This window comes from Myodes glareolus, chromosome 24, assembly GCF_982192425.1.
Source record: "Myodes glareolus chromosome 24, mMyoGla1.1, whole genome shotgun sequence".
Taxonomy (NCBI): Eukaryota; Metazoa; Chordata; class Mammalia; order Rodentia; family Cricetidae; genus Myodes; species Myodes glareolus.
The window spans coordinates 16692849-16712363 of NC_142049.1; the positions used below are offsets into that span (position 1 = coordinate 16692849).

At 50.7% G+C, this 19515-nt stretch overlaps 1 protein-coding gene across 2 annotated transcripts in view; it reads right to left on the reverse strand.

Moving 5' to 3' along the window:
• The window catches only part of Sema4b (semaphorin 4B), a 40393-nt gene extending 22732 nt beyond the window's left edge, over positions 1-17661 (reverse strand). The window contains exons 1-2 of one of the 2 annotated variants that reach the window (XM_087901375.1): positions 17503-17661; positions 5160-5406 (exon numbers count right to left, since the gene is read on the reverse strand). In XM_087901375.1, the coding sequence (XP_087757501.1) occupies positions 5160-5271 (112 nt within the window). In that variant the 5' untranslated portion in view covers positions 5272-5406; positions 17503-17661. Of the gene's footprint in view, positions 1-5159; positions 5494-17502 lie in introns of those variants that run through there. The other variant, XM_087901374.1, reaches the window with a different exon arrangement.
• Between the last annotated feature and the right edge of the window lie 1854 nt (positions 17662-19515).

The following is a 19515-nucleotide window of genomic DNA, read 5'->3' on the forward strand; positions in this document are numbered from 1 at the left end:
TGGAACTACCTCTTGTAGACCAGGCTGGAATCGAACTGATGGAGATCCGCCTGCCTCTGCCTCCTGAGTGCTGGGATTAAAGGTACCACTACTGCCCAGCTGTAAAATGCAGTCTTAAGAGACAATGCTTTGGGGGCTGAAGAGATGGCTCAGCGGTTAAGAGCACTGACTGCTCTTCCAGAGGACCCAGGTTCAATTCCCAGCACCCACATGGCAGTTCACAACTGTCTGAAGACCCAGTTCCAGGGGATCTGACACCTTCATACCAATGTACATAAAATAAAAAGTTAAATAAACCATAAGAAATATTTAAAAAAAGAGAGAGAGAATGCTTTCTAGGATGCTGATTGGAGAGAGGGCAGCCTGGACCACTTGTTGTAGGATATTTGTACACTGTACAAAAAATGTATTGCTGTGATTGGTGTAATAAAAAGTTGAATGGCCTATTGGCAGGAGGTATAGGCGGGACTTCCAGGCAGAGAGAGAATTCTGGGAAGGAGAAGGCAGAGTTACCAGTCAGAAGCAGAGAAAGCCGCATGAGTTATGCGACGGAACGTAGACTAGAATAAATAGGTTAATTTAAGTTATGAGAGCGAGTGGGACATGCCTAAGCTGAGGCCGAGCTTTCATAATTAATAATAAGTCTCCATGTCATTATTTGTGAGCTGGTGGACCAAAAAAAAAAAAAATCCAACTACATCACAGGATTAGTTCTGTTGATCCTCTCTCTCCTGGGAAGCAGGGAGGGCTCAACCTAAGGCTTCTGAGCCCTGACCCAGCCTAAACAGCCATGGAGATGGGACGGGGAGATGGGCTCTAAGAAAGGGCTAACAGGAAGGTAGGAATGGTTACGTGACCTTTCAGAGCCTTTCAAACAGGCCCCATCATCAGATGATGCCTGTGTTATACAGAACATCAAGGGGCTCCTCCTACACTCTGCAAGCCTAGTGTTCTGGGCACACACACCACCAACTGAATGGGCCTTCACAGACCACAGCGCAGAAGGACAGGCCGGGAGGATCACGAGGGGAAATTCGGTCTCAAGCAGAGAAGAGTCTTGAGACACAGAAGACATTTTAAAAGGACAGAACCAGGAACTTTTCAAAAGTGGGCAAACCTAAGCGGGTCCCCATGGGAATGACCTCCCACCAACCCTGGGATCCTTGCTTCAGCTCCTCCCCAGGGCAGAGCAGGGTTTAGCTGTGCTGGCATCTCCCGGAGTCCAGGACACTGCCGGTGCTCAGCAGGCACCTCCCGGAGTGAGGCCAGTAGGTTTGAGCAAAGCAGCATGCTGCCTTCCACTGGGCAGGCTGCGCGTGTCAGGACCCGTGCCAAGCACTTTACATACATAATTTCAATAATCCTCTCCGGAGTCTGGGAGATGGGCCCCGCTATTCTTCCTGTCATGTGGATACAGATACAGGCTTAAGAAGGCCGTAGCTTGCCCTATGGTGTGTCCTTGGTAAGGGCAGTAGCCAGTTTTCCCAGCCCGGCTCTCAGCACCCATCCTTAGGGCTCTCGACTACTTGCCTCTGAAGACTCAGGAACAGACAGAGCTTCAGAGTCTCATGCCGGGCTGAGGTCACATCAAGGAGGGAGGTCAGTAAGCAGACAAGAGGCAACCAAAGCAGGGGGCCAGCACAGGGGCCACTCAGGCAGCCTTGACTCTGAATGCCTGCTCCAGGCCGGAGGACGGGCAGCTGGTTCGTGCCAAGGGCCTTGTTCTCTGCATTCAATGGGGTTTTGTTGACTGCATTTTGCAGGTCTACAGATTTAATTCCAATCTGGTTCATACACTGTTTCCAGAGCTTTTTAGCGGGATGCTTCTGGGGCTGGGGGACATTAATAGCCCTTTTGCTTTGCCCAAATAAAGGGACTCTGCCTGACTTCAGTAGGCCGTGGCAGCAGCTTTGTTTTGTTTTTTTAAACGGGCCAGGCTGCAAGGCCTAATTCCTGCTCTTGTCCCCACATTACGGCCCTGAAGTTTGCAGGGCAAAAGAACTCCAATTTTGTGCTCTTCTTAGAAGTGCAGGTTTCACAGGCTTCCAGCTGGTTTCAGGAGTCTGCAGGAATGCTCCCCCACACCCACTCAAAATGTCCCAGTCTTCCTTCCCTCTACTGACCATCAGGTGAGGTCACAAGGACCCCTCCATCCTGAGGACTCCCAAGAACTGTCAATAGGAATGAGAGGTCTCATGAGAAACCCTAGATGCAGAGTGAACTGGACTTCCCACTTCAAGGGACTTTTTGATCACAGACAGAGCCCACTATCCCTAAGCCTCAGGTCCTTGGAGGGTGGGAGGGCTTGGATGTGAATTCAGTTCAGGTGGCGGCAAAAGGGGTATGGTCTCCATTCTGTGCAATCCCTGGGAAGTCTGTCTCGGAAGGCTGAAGGGCTCCAGGCCAGGCACCCCATGGTCACCACGAGCCTGCCAAGAATGGGCACACTGCCAGGAACATCTAACGAGCCCCCAGGGATGAGACAGGAAACTGTCTCAGGGCAGACTCAAAGGGTGAGCCTGTTCGGTCACCAGGGCATTCCCCATTTGGGACTCTAGCCACAGAACCTGCCTATACATGGGAGAAGAGGGAGTGGAAGCAGGGACGAAGGGTACTGTGGAGGCCCAGGAAGGTGGAGCACTGTGGTAGCATGGCAGCTCAGTCAAATGTGGAGAGACACCCAGTGTTCAGGAGGCTGGCCATTGCTGAAACACTGCAGGTCGTGATGAGGATTAGAAATGGTCCCACTAACCTGACAGAATTAGCCCACAAAACACAGTTCTTGGTCTGCAGGCCCTTTCAACCCCTCAGCTGAATCTCTGTACAGTGCACAAGACATCCCTTGCCCACCTGTGGCAGCCCAAAAAATCATGGAAGCTGGCCAGGTCCTGGAACTGTGGAGTTAACCAAGGGCTGATGTTCTCCCAGGAAGTAGGGCCTCTTCCTCTTTCAGGTCTTCCCACCACTTCCTGAGACATAAGACCCGCTCTGTTTGGTGTGGCCCAAAGAGTTCTCCCAGGGCAATTACCCCCACCTTGTAGGCCCTGCATTTTTTCCTAAAGCTGAGAGGGTCTAAGGGTCTAGGGCAATGGTTCTCAATATGTGGATCTTGACCCCTTTGGGGGTTGAAAGACCCTTTCACAGGGGTCACCTAAGACCATCAGAAAACGCAGATCTTATGATTGATAACAGTAGCAAAATTACAGTTGTGATGAGGCAATGATAATCATTTTATGGTTGGGGTCACCAGGAGGGAACTGTACTAAAGCATCACGGTATTAGGAAGGTTGAGAACCGCTGGTCTAGGGAGACACAGAAGGACAGAACCAGCAACGGGCATGGCTCAGAGGTAACTTGACTAAAGCAAGACGGGTCCCATGCCTAGTTCAGAAGGAAAAAAGGGTCAGAGTGGTATAGCAAGACAGTTCATCCGGAAAAGGCATTCTCCACCAAGCCTGATGACCTGAGTTCAACAGCTGAGATCCACATGGCTGCAGGAGAACTTTGCCAGCTACCCTCTGACCTTGCTGACCTCCCACATGTGTTGCGTGTGCCTGCACACTCCCACACAAACTAAATATTTAAAAGTAGCAGAGCAGCGATCCTAAATTCCGATTTCAGTCCTTCCTCGCCCCAAGAACAGAACTCCCAAGGGGCTGCAGTGGAACTAAAACTCTGGAACCATCTCCACCCCATGGAGAACCGCCCAGCTCCAAGCAGGACTGGTCCAAGTTTAGCATAACAAGAATGACAGCAAACACCGGCAGAGAGGTTTCTGTACCAAGCCCTATCCTAAGGACTTTGCAACAAGTAATGGGTTGAGCCTTGAGCAAGGTGCTAATATCCCTATTTTACAGATGAGGAAATCAAGGCAGAGAAACTGTTTACTCAAGGTCACATGGGAACTAAATGGCCAAGGCAGAATTTGAACTTGGAGCACCAGTAATGTTTCCGATAAGAGATTCAGATCCTGTTAGGGGCCTTATAATTGAAGAGTTGGTTCTACACTTTTGCAAATGGGATGCTTTCAGGGGTGGGGATGCAATAAAGAGAAGGAAGTCTGGTGGAGTTCTAGTGTGTAACCTCTAATTTACGCACATTCTGTCCTAACTCACACGTGACTGCTTGCAAGTTAGAGGGGTCTGACCAAACAGTATCTGTTGGCGCCTATGTGCCTGATGCCCACAATGCACCAACTTTCATTAATTTCCCAAGATGGCTTTGCAAGGTCGCCTGAGCCACCTTTGCAGAGGAGGAAACTGGAGTACAGGCAATAGGGGTTACTTGATGGGCTTTAGACCCAAGTCCAGCCAGGAGAAGGTGGTGGCAGAGGCAGGTGGATCTCTGCAAGTTCGAGGCCAGCCTGGTCTACAGAGTGAATTCCAGGACAGTCAGGGCTACACAGAGAAACGCTGTCTCAAAGTCTCGAAAAAACAAAAACAAAACAAAAAAGACTCAAGTCTCTAAATTTCCAAAACTTGAGGGCCCCAGGAGAAGGGTCAGGGACAATCAGACCAAGGGGAAGAGAGAGAGAAAGAGAGACAGAGACAGGGACAGAGAGAGGAGGGGTGAAAACACAGGCAGTCAGAGACTAATAAAAAGCGACAGGAAAGGAATCCGGTCAACCAGGATAATAATACTCTCAGGTCCCTCTAGTTAGGGTCCTGCAGGGTCTTCGGAATGTAAGTTTCCAAGTCCAGGTGTGTGTGTGTGGGTACCCTCCAGGTCGGTCAATCAGAAATGGCAGGGAGAAAAGACCTGGCACCCACCCGCCCCGCTCCAGGCACCAGGCTTCTGCCTGAGTTTAGAGAGCGGCCAGCAGCAGTCCTCTCAGCCCCGTGTCGTGGGTGGCTCCCTGGTTGGCTCTGATCAGCATCAAAGACAAGTACATGAGTAGGCAGGATGGCCAGCACCTGAGGCCCCCAGACAGTGCTGAGTGTACCCCCTCCTAGGAGACCAGCAGCAGCAACGGTGAGAGAGAGTGGCCCTCTCCAGGTCCACAGAAAATGGAAGAAAGGGGCTCTCGACTCCCTAGCTTCCCTTCCCTCTCGCTTTGACCACAGCATTTTGAAAAGGGAAGGGGTCTTACTGGAACTGAACCGCTCCTTTGTCGTGGCCACCCGCGCTCCCCTCCCTCGGCTGCGCCCCACAGCACTCACCCAGCGGCACACTGATCCGGGGGCCAAGCGCCCGTGTCGTCCGCAGCAGCGGCAGCACCAGCAGCACCAGCAGCGCGCGCAGCAGGGCGGCGGAGCAGCTCGCCCGGCCCATCGCGGCGCGCGGAACTCGGAGCACAGCAGCCAGCGGCGTCCTTCGGCTAGGGCTCAGGTTGCTTAACTGGAGTCGCGGACTGCAGCCCCGCCCCGGTCGGTCCCCCAGAGTCCTTCCTCCGCCTCGCCTCCGGACCTGGGGGGCAGCAGAGAAGACGGTCATGTGGGCGGCCTCACCGCAGGCTCCTCTGCCTAGAGTGCAGCCGAGTGGGAGTCCCGCGCCCCGCCGCAGGGAGGAGGGCGCGGAGCAGGAAGTCAGAGGGTAGGCCGGCCTCCTAGCTGGTTCTCACCCAGCTCTTCCCCCTTCCTCCTTCCTGGGCGCTGGAGTACGAGGGGGGCTGGATCGGTTCACCCGGCTTGGGACACACGGGGAGGGGCAGAGCCTGGGAACCCGAAGCTCGGAGATGTGGGGTGCGCAAGTCTCTCGGGGCCACTCAGACCCGCCCTCTTTCCGGCTCCCGGGACCCTGCCCCACTCGCCGCCTACCCATCCCCACCCCCTTGTTCCAGGATCTGTGCATACACTGGGACTGGTGGTTTTCCAGTCTCTTTTCTGCAGGAGGTCTATGCGTGGTCTAGAATCTAGATATTCTGCTGGGTTGTCCATGCTTAGAATTCTGTCCACACGAAGCCCGGGGCGGCGCAGAATTAGTTCAAGTGGGATAATAGGATTTCATGGACTGCATGAAGGTCTAGCCAAGGAGACTAGACCTTCCCCCACAACCAGCACGTGGCTGAGCATAGAAGAGGATTCCCTAAGGATGGAGTAAGACACCAGAGGTATTCACCAGCAGGTACCCAGACCTGAGGTCAATTTGGTTAATCTTCAGTGGACAGGGAGAAAGGGAAATAAGGCGGTGGGGGATGGGAAGGGAAATCAACAGAGAGAGCAAGGTTTGGGGAACCCGTTCCAGCTTTTTCTGGGTGCATGGATAGAATTAAAAACTTGAAAATCTGTGTCCATTGTTCTTGTGGCAATGAGACCATTTCACCCAGAATTGGGTTGTCGAATAACTACTCTGCACCCGCTAACAATATCAGCAATCTCAAAGCAACATCTTTGTCCTCCCATCCCCACCTCCCAGGCTTCCCCACCCCCTCCCACAAATAGAGAGCAGCCAGGGTAGACAAACGCTTGGTGGTCCCAGGTCTCCTTTCTTACAATCAGACTTCTTAATGTCTCACAATTTCTGTACCATTGCCACACCCTGAGATCCTTTTATAGTTTCATGTCTTGTCTCTTACTCCTCATGTCCAAACCCACTAGCAAACCCAAAATCTGAAGCTTACTGCTTCCCTACATCCCACCCTGGGGTATTTTTGCTCTCCTGGCTACACAAAGGGTCCTCCAACTGCTTCTTCCCTTACTCCTACAATCTCTTCGCAACATGGTAGCCAGAGGCCTTAAAAATGAAGGTCAGGGGCTGTAGTTCAGTGGGTAGACACTTGCTGCCAAACTTGATGGCCTAAATTCGATCCCAGAATCCACATGGTAGAAGGAGAGGATGCACATCCACAAGCTGTGTCCTCTGACCTGCGTGACTGAAGACACACAAAACAGATACATGTAAAAACTATTTTTGGGGGGGGGGGGGCAGGGTTTCTCTATGTAGCCCTGGCTGTCCTGGAACAGACTCTGTAAAATATGGGGATGCACCTGCCTCTGCCTCCCTAGTGCAGGATTTAAAGGAATGGGCCACAGGCCTATCTTAAAAATAATTTTTTAAAGTCATCTGGAAATGGTGGTACATGCCTTAAAGTCTAGCACTTGGCAGGTGGAACAGGAGGACCAGGAATTCGAGGGCAACCTCAGATACAAAACAAGTTGGACACCAACCAGTGAGTGCTACATGAGGCTCTGTCTCAAAAAAAAAAAAAAAAAAAAAAAGACAAAACAAAACCAAAAAAGAATACTTTAAGTAAATAAATGAAATGAAAGAAGTTAGGCACAGCTTTCTTCGGCTCAAAACCTCCCGAGCACCTGGAACAGTGCCTACGTACGTGCATGGTAGGCGGGCCTTCAATAAATATTGATTTAAGGAATGACCGAGTGAATGAACGGGGCAGGAGTCACAGACTGCTACTCGCCCGTATTAACTAACAACCTGGAACAATCCTCAGGACCAGTTCCTACCTAGTAAAGAGTGCTCCAAACCTGAAATTATGTAATAAACTTTTTCAGCTGAACACACGACTTCAAATTTATCACTCTTAAATCTGTTGGTTCTGGCCCCAATTTCATCCCACGGGTCATTTTGAATATCGATTCTACTATCATCCCATTTCATATTCATATCATCTTCCAAGTTTTGAGTCATTGTAATTTGGCTAAGTATTCCATAGACCTTTAATCAAGTCACTGATAAAAATAATGGGTGTGCAGACGTTGCCTCCAGATCTTGGTTTCTGCACACCACTCCCCCGGGAAAGGAAAGCGGGCTCCTTGGAGGGTGAAAGAGACTGCACAAGGCAGAGAGGACATTATGTTGGTCTGAAAGGAAAGAAATCGACAAGTAATGAGGCTATGCCTAAAGGATACGGGAGACAGTTTGATGACCACTTTGGTCATGTAATGGCTTCTGATGCATCAAATTAAAATACAACCCATTAGTCCGGAGTGTGACTCAGAGAGAAAGGGAAAGAGAAGGGAAGAGAAGGAAACTTCTTTATGGAAAAGTGCCGGCTGGGCAGCGTAGAAATGGAAGATCAGCAAAATCGAGCAAAGATCATGGCTGGGTGTAAAGACTGTGAGGAAACAATGTCTGAGAACCTGTCCCATGGGTGTCTTAGAGTCCAAAGGAAAATGTGTCTCTGCCAAAGAGGTGGTGGTCACCATCTTAGCCATGGGGTCAAACATCATCTGCCATAGGAATGTGATGTAATTGCCCCTCCCATCCAGTGCCATGAGAGAGTCACAGTCTCAACCCAGTGGGGTTTAACCCACATCTAACAATGAGGAGGAAAGCAGATACATCCAGCATAAAAGACATTGAACATAAAAGACTGACTAGCTTGGGCTCATCAAAAAGGTCATTCTTGTGAAGGTGAAAAGATAAAAAAAAAAAACTAGTTAAAATAGGGAAGGCTTACAGTTAAAAGACAAAAGATATGTGAACCTTGCTTGTATTTTAGAGGGGGAAAATGTGTTAGAGCAACTAGGACACTTTGAATATGCATTTTATATTAACAATAATTTTAAAGTCCTGTGCTAGGTTGAAAACATATTATTTAATAGCTACTTTAATGTTCGTTTTCTTACATAAGAGCATGGTATTTCTTGGGTATGATAAAGTCCCAGGTTTGGAAGATACAATTTGTTGTTTTCAGAGATGATGCACTATGACGTCAGAAACTATCTTTCAAACACACATGTGCAAAAACACACACACACTGTGTGTGTGTGTGTGTGTAGGTATGAGCATAGCTGCCATAATTTGGTCAAACTATGTAAATATGTGTGAACGTCTTGTACCAGTCTTTTAGTTCTTCATTTAGGGGAAAAAAATTAAGACATGTCAAAACAGTGTCCAGCAGCATGCCAGAAGAAACTTCCACGAGAGTTGAGTGACCAATATTCTTATTTGTTTTTCTAGTCCGGGTTTCTCTGTAGTTTTGGAGCCTGCCCTGGAATTTGCCCTGTAGACCAGGCTGACCTCAAATGCACAGAGATCCACCTGCCTCTGCCTCCTGAGTGTTCTTTGCAGACTGAGCAATTGACTCTATGTCTTCCTCCCTACATAGCTCTGCCCATATTTTTCACCATATTCATAATAATATTACATAAAAATTTTTTTTAAAAACCTGGACTAGGGCTGAGGAGACAGTTAAGTAGATAAAATGCTTAAAATGCTTGTCATGCAGGGCTGGAGAGATGGCTCTGTGGTTAGGAGCACCAGCTGCTCTCCCAAAGGACCCAGAGTTCAGTTCCCAGCACGCACGTGAGACAGCTCACAACTGTCTGTAACTCAAGTACCAGGGCTTCTGACACCCTCACACTGACATACATTCAGGCAAAACACCAATGCACAGAAAAATAAATAAAATACTTCTGCAAGCATGAAGACCTGAGTTTGATCTCAGAACTATGTGAAAACAGAGAGAGAGAGAGAGAGAGAGAGAGAGAGAGAGAGCAAAAATACATTGGTAATCCCAACACTGCTGTGGCAGAAGCTCACTGTTGGCCAGCCTAACTTACTTGGCAAGTTCCAGGCCAAGTAAGAGACCCTGTCTCAAAAAAAAAAAAAAAAAAAAAAAAAAAAAAAAAAAAAGTGGAAAGCTCCTGAGAAGTAACTTACAGATCCTTGCACATGCATATACATGCACACCAAACCCTTGTCAAAAATCGATGTTTGCTAGCTACAGCATTTCCTTCTGCTTCCCACCCAACTCCAGAGCAGCGTCTGATCGATGGCTACCTCCTCAATTAGCATTTATTGAGAGTCCAAATCCGGGCATCAGTAGCTCCTAAAGCTGTAGGGGATTGGTCTGCTCTTGTGTCTTGGCAACAAAGGGCTTGTCTGATGGCTGTACTCATCCCTGAGGAGGCAGGGGCTGATGCGGCCTCTCATGGCTGTTAATTATTTCCTGCTCACATGCTTTGAAAGTATGTCTAATGCCAACTGGGCAGCAAGCCCCTAGAGAACAGTGACAGAAGTCTTCTGTCCCCTCCCCCCACACCTAGCAAGACGCTCCAGTAAGAACCACACAGCGCTGTCTCCATGAGGGTCCCCAACTCTTGGCCTGGGAAAGCACCCTCCAATCCATGTATGTGGTACCTTGCTCCTGGTGGGCTCCGCTGTTTTCCGTTAGTGTGCTCTCCCAGACCGGAACAGAAGGGTGACTGACAGAGAAAAACTGCCTTTGAATTAACTTCCTGTAGGCTAAAGAGTGGTTCCCAAGCCAACGATATGTCTCCTGCTCCTCTCTGCCACACTTGGATGTAGGCAAGTGTTTTTTAGCCAGGCGTCAGTGTTTACAAAGAACTCGGGGGGGGGGGGTGCAGCTTGGAAAGAGAGTACCAAAAAACAGAGCAAGAAAAAAAAAGCAATGCTTCCTCCGTGCCCCAGCCTGCAAGATGAAGTCATCCCCAAGTTGTTAAGTCTGGCCCTCTGTCCACCTTCATTCTTCCTACCATCCTGTCTGTCTGTCTGCTCCCCGCCCCCATGCCACACACACACTCACCAATGCAAAGATGAGAAGTCAAATGTTCATAAGACTACACTATAAAGAAAGCCAGAAAAGCCAGGAGGTGGTGGTGCATGCCCTTGATCCCAGCACTGGGGGGCAGAGGCAGGAGGATCTCTGAGTTTGAAGCCAGCCTGGTCTACAGAGCGAGCTCCAGGGCAGCCAGGGCTACACAGCGAAACCCTGTCTCGAAAACCGAAAGGAGGTGGGAGAAGCAGCAGCAGCTGCTGCCCAGACAGACTTGCCTTGCGCTGAGGGATGTCCGAGTCCAGTGGGCACATGCCTCCTAGGCAGGTGAAGAAACCTCAGAGATGACAGACAGATTCAGTATCTTGATCTGATGTTGGATTTTCAAGTTTGTACACATGTTAAAATGTACTGCGCTCTATGATCTTAGGATCTATGCATTTCGCTATATTTAAGCTCTTTGCTTTTAGAGAGCGGCTCACATACATAGCCCAGGGTGGCCTAAGACTTCCTCTGTAGCCCACACTGGCCTTGCACTCTCGATCTCCTGCCTCTCCCTTCCCAGTGCTGGGAGTGGGAGTGTGCCCCCATGCCCTGCTCGACGCTTATATTTTATACCTGCAAACACAGGGAGAAGAGGAGAGGGGAGAGTAGGGAAATGGACCATGACTGGAGAATCAAATGGGAGAAGGACAAACTGACAGAACAATAGGAGAGACCGAGGAGAAGCAAGAAGAAAAAAAGGGAAGGAAGGATGAAAACAGAAAAAACAAACACACACATCTGCCCGGGGCCTGGCTTCTCTGCCCCCTCAAGTCAGCCTATCACAAACATTCGCCCTCTGGTACAGCCTCTGCCCAGGTGCAGGAGGAAGATGTCCTTGGGTATGCATGAAACATAATGCCAAAGGGCTCTTGCCAGGCCTGCCCCCTCTGACTCCCACCCAGGGGAGCAGGGCTCTGTGCTCCCTCAGTTCCACTCCGAACTTGTAGCTTTGTTTGCGTTCATGCGGGGGAGGGCCCTCCTGCCAAGCTCAGTGGAGCTTGAACCCAAAGGTCCCACCCACCCCTCCTTGGGCAGCATTCAGGCTCCTCCCTCCCCCTTCCCCCACCCCTGGGTGCTGACTGGCAGGCTGCCTAGCAAGGTCTCTCAGACGTGAACTGGCTGTGGCCCAGCTCCCCAGGACCTGGCTCCTTGCCACCATCCCCTCGTAGCCCCAAGCTCTCCTCTTATGCCAACCTGCAGCTGCGGTTCCCCACCCTGCCCTGGTTAGGCACGAGGCCGTGTCTCCTCCCCAGGGGCCCGGCAGCAACTCAGCTGCAGCAGCGATACATTTGGATAGGAAAGTCACAGCAGCTAACCCAGTCCGTGTGTGCTTTTAAATTGTCCAATGGCTGCCAGGTCCTGGGAGCTGGGCACTTCCCTGGAACAGGCAGCACCCTCTAGTGCAGAGGGCATCCACCCGGGGTGGGCACTAGCACTGCCTTCAGCTCTCTCAGACAGCTTCCAACAGGGTCTGGCAACCAATGCAATCAAATAGCCTCACTTCTTCCCCAGACCAGCTTCCTTCTACAGCCCCTAGCTGCGCTCCCCACCCCCACACACCCCTTTAAGTGGTGGAGTTCAGCGGTTGAGCATAAAGTAGAGTAGAATTCATCATGACCCATTATGTGCAGGCCTTAAGAGGACCACAGTCTCTCTAGCTGTGAGCTGCTTCTCCTGTGGTGGAAATACTACAGTACTTTATGACATGATTAGGGAACATGATGAGATAGCACCCATAAAGCCACCCGCAGCCTGGCACGGAGTGAATGCCCTATGTCCCAGACTATTATTGCTTCTCTATCTGAAGGTTGCCCCATGGCCTCAACAAAGCATGGCGTCTTAGAAGCCCCTTCCCTGTGCTCCCTTGGGTTCCGCTGCCTCTTGCAAACACGATGCTGAGGCTGCAACTCTCCTGGGCAGAAGGAACCAGCCTGCCCAGCCCCAAGCCCAGGGTGTGCCTACTGTGGCAAGCAGCCCACCACATAGCACCGCCTCCACTGGGCCTGTTAGGGCCTGAACTGGCCACTCCCTGGGAGGGGATCCCCCCGCCCTGACAGGGCTGTGGTGCAACCAGCAAGGCTCAGCCTGTCCCTGCCCAGGCAGGGTGAAACATGAAATTGACAGTGTCACTCCTGAGCTCCTGTACTGTCCCTGCCTAGAGGCCTGTCCAGTCAGGGGGCCTAGCCTAGCTGAACCCTGAAGTAGTGATTGTCCAGTGCCCGCCACTCACAGGTGGAAGGCAGGCATTCTGGGCCAGGCAAGAATGGGGTCAGAAGGCTAAGGGCCAAGTAGTAGAGGCTCAGCTTCCAGTCCAGCTTATGAAACCTTGCTCTCTTCTCAAGATCTCAAGTCAAGAGGCCAGGTGCAGGCTCATACTTGTAATCCTTGAGAGGCTGAGACAGGAGGATCACTGTAAGTTCAAAGGCTAACCTAAGTCACAGATTGAGTTCAAGGCCAGCCAGGGCTATTTAGAAAGACCATGTCTCAAAAGAATAAAAATTTAAACTTTTTGTTTTAGTTTTTGGAGACAGGATTTCTCTTTGTAGCACAGGCTGCCCTGGAACTCACTCTGTAGGCCAGGCTGGCCTCGAACTCATAGAGATCCGCCTGCCTCTGCCTCCCAAGTGCTGGGATTAAAGACATACACCACTAAGGCCCTGCTAGGTTTAAAAGATCTTAAAAACCTATCTCCCAATTTGCCATCAAGTTCCTTCCCTTGTAAATTGACTCTGAGCCCCAAGACCCCTAGCTACAGCCTTTTGAAGGCTGTACTTCTATCCTCAGGGAACCGAGTTTCCACCCCAGAGACTGCCTGGCCAGAGGAGGAGCAGTTTAGCTCCTGTTTCTCTCATCTTAAATCACCCTGGCTGACACTTCTCCCACACAGTCTTGCTCTTGGCTGTCATACTGAACCGAGAGAGAAAGCAGGGACAAGAGTGGAGATAGAAGATGAGTTTTGCCACCAATCTACAACTCCTACAGTGTCTTGACAAGGTGGCCATTCCAAGGAATGTTCTACCATGGCAGTCTGCAAATTTGCCATCCTAAAGAAATGGTATCAGGCTGGGTCGTGGTGGGGCATGCCTTTAATGCCAGCACCTGGAAGACAGAGGCAGGCGAATCTCTTGTGTTTGAGGCCAGCCTGGTCTAGAGTGAGTTCCAGGGCAGCCTGTGTTACACAGAGAAACCCTGTCTGGGCAGGGGTTGGGGGTGGGGTGGGGTGAGAGAAATGGTACAGTGACACATTCATAGAGAGATGGGATGAGATAGACTCCTTGCAGTATCAGAAAATCCCAGGGATTCTTATTGCCAGATATGGACTGTGAGTGAGACACCCCAGATCTCTGGGGCTTGAGCACAGTCGAAGGAACAAAAAATTCTTGTCAATGTCTGGGGAGATGCAGCTTAGTTGTTAGAACACCGGCCTAGCGTGTGCTCATATGCCCTACTCTAGGGCAAGTTGAAGAACATTGTCTTTTTTTTTTTTCCTTCTGTTATTGTTGATTTGAGTTTTTGTTTTTTGTTTGTGTTTAGTTCAGTTTTGTTTCAAGACAGGCTTTCTCTGTGAAATAGCTCTGGTCGTCCTGGAACTTGCTTTGTAGACCAAGCTGGCCTCGAACTCACAGAGATCTATCTTCCTCTGCTGGGATTACAGGAGTATGCCAGCACCGCCTGGCTTGGTTTTGAGACAGCGTCTTACTATAAAGTCCAGACTGACTTTGAGCTGGACCGAGACAGACCACAAACATACCCCTCCAGCCTCAGCCTCGTAAGTGCTGGAATTACAGGTGTGTATCACCACACCCAGCTATAACCATTTCTTTAAAGTGTTTTCATCTGCAGAAACAGGGAACTTACAAAATAAGCCTTTATCTGGTAAAAAAAAAATCATCTTTCATTTGGAATAGCTATGTAACCTCCACATGAAGTATTTGGCAAACTCTCCCCACCTAAATCAAGCTTGACAGTTATACGGGTAATATTTCCCTTAGCACTGGCTGTAAGTGAGACATTATGCTGATCTTTTCACATTTATTAATTTTTAATCCTCACAGTAGAGGGAAAGCAGAGTTATTGTACCATATTCCCACTACAAGGATAGTGAGCTGCAGAGGTTCAGGGGCATGCTAGGGCTACGCGTGTGCCAGGTGAAGACTTGGGGCCAAGGGATCTGTGGGCTGCAGAACTCACGTGGGCATTGTACCTAGGAACAAAATTTCAGCCTGGTTTTGTCTCAACTTGCAAGCCATCTCCACTTCTGACGATATAAGCAGCTGTCTTTTGTCCCTCCCTCCCTCTCCCATCGCTCCTTCCCTGCCCCTTGTTTTTCATTCATCCAACACTGTTTCTTATTCTCTGGCTGCCTTCTAAGCATGGCTCAGACTGATGAAATGAACAGAGTTGCTGCAGGCAAGGACTTCATAATTCGTCACGATTCGTCAAATGCTTCTCTGCAGAGTCTCCCCATCCTGGACTCCATGTCTTTAGACACTTTCAATCACGCATCCCTTTGACTTTGGCAAAAGTAGGAGCCAGGGCCAGCTTAGCGGAACTCCAGAAGGATTCCCAGGCAGCACAGACTAGATCCCGCTGTTTTCAACTGATTTCCGGAGTTGCTCCTGGGGCTCCTTCTGCCCGGAGCTCAGACCTCCATTAAGGCGCTCATTAGGCGGCAGTAAAGCACTCATTCACACACCTCATCCCTCTGTTCCCATCCCTTCCACAAGCTCCTGGAGTGCAGACAGCAGACCTGCCCAACTCAGGGTTTTAAATGTCCAGCCCCGGGGCAGAGCTTGGAACCAGCAGGCACCCAGTAAACGTAGACTAAGTGAACAAATGAGCTTTCTGCTCTCAGTGACTGTCTCAGATCATTTCCAAGTGATTCATCCTGGTTCTTCCCAGAGCCTTTTGTACCTGCTTTTCTCTTCTTCTTTTTCAAAGAATGTGACTAAGAAAAGGCACCTCCCCAAAGGGGGCTGGCATGGCTCCGTTTCCCTGCCTTAGGGCAGCCCAGGGTTTTCTTGCTCCCCTTCTCCGCAGCTTTGTTGGCTTCACCAGAGATGCCGTGCTGGAGGGTGATTGAATGTTTGGCTCCTGTCAGATACTACATTGAACTGAGGGTCCCAGGGCCTGAGGGGGTAGCTCAGTTGGTAAAACGCTTGCTTCACCTGCACAAAGCCCAGGCTGGATTCCAGGGACTGCATGAAACAAGTCATGGTATACACGCCTGTAATCTAGCACTCAAGAAATGAAGGCCGGAGAGCCAGACGTTTAAGGCCATCTTTGGTGCCGTAGAGAGGTCAAGGCCAGCCTGGTTTACATGATACCAAAATGAATATAGTGATTTACAATGTATGTAATAAGACAGACAATAAAACCATGATGGGAACATTGCAGATGACATGAAGATGTCAGGAAATGGGAGGGTTTGGCTGGCCCCAGGCAGAGCTGAGCGGCTTCCTGGTGCACAGGTCTTGGACTCTGGGACTCTGCGGGTTTTCCCACTTGTTTGTTTGCTTTTGGTTGGAGACAGGACCTCGCGTATCCCAGGCTGGCCTCCAACTTCTGTGTCTGAGGATAATCTCAAACTCTCAATCTTCCTGCCTCCGCCTGTCCAGTGCTGGCAGAAGTGTGCACCGCCATACCCAGCCCTTGTTTGTTGTCCCCATCCTATCCTTTGGGTCCTGCAGATTAAATCTAGGGCCTCACACAGGCTGCTCAACATTGTGGTCTACCACCAAGCTACGCTGGCCCCATCGCTATCATTTCTTAAAAGACATCTATTTACACATACGGGAGGGAGGGAGGGAGGGAGCGTGTGTATTATGTAAGCAGAGGTCAGAGGACACTTTCAGGAGGTCATTCTCTCCTTCTACCACGTGAGACTCGGGGTCAGCCTCAGATCATCAGGCTTGAGGGCAGGCCCCTTTACCCTATAAGTCATTCTGCCACACACACCCCGTCCATCTTTAGGTCACCTGTCATTAAGAGCTCAAGGCCTCAAGTGCAAGAAAGATACAACTTCTATTTCTATGAACTTCGGGGGGGGGGGGGGGGGAATCACTCTCAGCCACAGCCTAGGAATCAAGAGACTGAGTTCAAATCCTGACCTTTCCACCAACCCACTGAGTTGCCTGTGGGACAACTGAGTATCTCTGGGTCCAGCTTCCCCGGTGAAAATGAAGGGAAAAGAAAGGGGGATTTCTAACTCTCCTCCAGTTCCACGACATCCAGTTTTAACTGCAGGTGACCCTAACGATGAACCCCAATTCTTTTTTTTTCTTTAAATTTGCCACCACTTACTTAATGTGTGTTTGCTTATGTGATGGCCACAGCATAAGCCAAGCTGCAGCGGTGGAGGTCAGAGGACAATGTGCTCGCTTTCTACCGTTTGTGTCCTGGAAACAGAACTCAGGTCCTTAGATCTGGCAGCAAACGCCTATCTTGCCAAGCCCTCTCACCAGCCCTTCCTGTGATTCTTAAATAACATTTTCACAGGACAGGTGAGGGACTGTGAACAGAGGTTTGATGACCTTCCCGATGTGACCCAGGACTCCTGAGTCTTTGTGGAGACTAGAACAGCTAAGGAGAGGTCAAGGCCTCATTCCCAGGACCCCAACTTCCTCCCTCTGCTGGCCCTTAATCCACCTTGTTGTTCAGAGAGAAGAAAGAAGCCATGACAAAGGCCCTAACTCAGAGGTCACAACCACAAACGTTCAGAGGAGGAGCCCAAGGCCTTTTTCCTAGTGATTTTCCTCTCGGCCCAGGAGTAGGGGGCGGTGTTAAAAGACACTGTTAAAGGATTCGCGCAGAGGCCCCCGGTGACCATGGGAACGTGGGCCCGACCTCCTGCGCTGCCATGGCAACAGGCTCCCCCACTGGCCCCGGCTGGTGCCCATCAGAGCGTGCAGGTGGCGCCCTCTTGGGAGAGAGGGGCGGGAGGAAGGTGGGGGGCGACAACGACGGCCTGGGCTTGTCCTGTCACCCCCCACCCCCGCGCCCCCAGACCTCGGTTCCCATCTCTCCGGGTCCCCTACCTGGAAGGAGTTACCTCCCACGACAAGGCTACTTCCGCGCGGCCCCGAAGTTCCACAGACACACTCCCACTGCCTGACCGTCCGGCCGCCGTCCCCGGGGACCCGGAGGGTACCGTGAACACTCAGCGTCCTGCACGGTGTCCCCGGAAATGCTGGGCGGCCTCCAAGCCCCGCCCCACCCTGCCGCTCGCGTTTTCGGGAATTGTCCGGAGGCGCCCTCCTTGGCTCCGCAGCCGCTGCTCGGTGATCCCCTAGCCTGATCCAGCAGTTCTGGGCACGATGCTACCCACGTTGGGCCAGGGCCCCCCACCATGGCTGTGCTGCCCACATAAATAGACCCAAGTCCACTGGGTTGCACCCTCTCTGACCTTGGCGTGCTCGGCCTCCCTGACGGTCTCCCTAGCAGGAATCTGCTCCTGTCTCTAGAATTGGAACCCAGATTCGCTAACACTTAACTGGCTGTGTTAGCTAGGGCAAGTGTCTTAATCTCTCAGAGCCTGAATTCGCCTGCAAAGTGGGCATGAAACCAACAGGAACCTCAGCGTCGTGGTGAGAAGCACACACCTGGCACTTGGTCAACCCTCAATAATGGTAGTATTGTTTACAGTGGAGGCTACGGAAAGAGAGGAGTGCAAAGCCGCCTCTCAGGGCTCCACCCGTAAACCTGCGACCCCGCAGAGTTGGGAGAGATAGGAGTTTAAATAAAAACAGCGGTTATCAATTGACCTTGGCCCGTCCCTCCCCCAGCCCCCGCAACCAGATTCCCCAGTCTTCCCGAACGGACAGCAGCTTTCTGGGCGGTTCCTGAAACAACCAGTTCTGGGCACCTAAGTGGCTGAGCTGGCCAGAGCTGGCTGGTTAGGAGGCTGGAGACGCTAGTAGGCCAAGGGCCAACACTTCCGGGGCTAGATGAGTCCCAAGTGCATGGTCCCTCTGCCTTCTCAGAAAGAGCTCCAACAGAAAAAGAACACAGTGGTTATTTTGACTCATCAACAAAACGCATTACCTGTTTATGGCAGGGAAGTTGAAGACGGTGTAAAGTAATACCACCCAGAGACTGGGGTCCTAGTCTGAATTTTGGAGGTGAAAATGGGAAACGACCTTGAATTTCTGAACCCCCCCTCAATCTAATCCCTGGGATAAGTAATGGCAGAAGATCGGTACAATTGAGTCATGGGAAAACAAGGCTTCATGCCTGATAGGCAAAAACTCTACCAACTGAGCACACGCGTGCAGGCATGCACACACACATTTTTGTTTGTTTTGAGACAGGGTCTGCTACATAGGTCCTGCTGGCCTGGAGCTCCTTGGGATCCCCCTGCCTCCAGAGGTTAAAGGTGCAATCGACCCCACAAGGCTGCGACATAAATTTTTAACCAAGTCTCTACTATGGAACAAGTTGAGATGGGCATCCTTCTCATTAAACCTTTAGACACTTCTTCAATTATTTCCTTTTGCTTCCTCCTCACGAGCGGGCAATTTAGCAGGAAAATAAAATATACTGTATTTCTAGTTCAGGGAGTGAGTGCACTTAGGGAAATAGCTTTGGAAATCTTCCCACCCTTTCTGTTATCACCAATTCCGGTAAGGGAAGCCTACCTACGGAAAGCATTCTGCAAGCACAGCTAAATTAGAGGTCCGTGAAAGGTCATCACGGCCCTGGAGGCTATGCAAAAGAGTCAGTACTTTCAGTTTCCTGAGTGTCCAGTGAGCACCAGCTGCTTGGAAAAACACCAGGACCTGGGCCCTTCCAGGCCTGTGGACTCAGCTGATTTCTTTGTGGTCGGTCCTCTTGGTTCCTTCATTAAGCAGGGATCCACAAGAGAATGCGCCCTAAACCTTCCTCCACATCTTCTTTGCTCTCGGTCGTTGTCTCTCCGGCTTCTCGTCCGACCTCCCTTTTGTTGGGGAAAAGGAAACTATTTCACATCATTGGAAGAGGCTCCTTTAGCAAGGGCCAGGTCTTTACCGTTATGGATCCATCCGTCCCCAACGTCCTGTCAATGCCCAGCC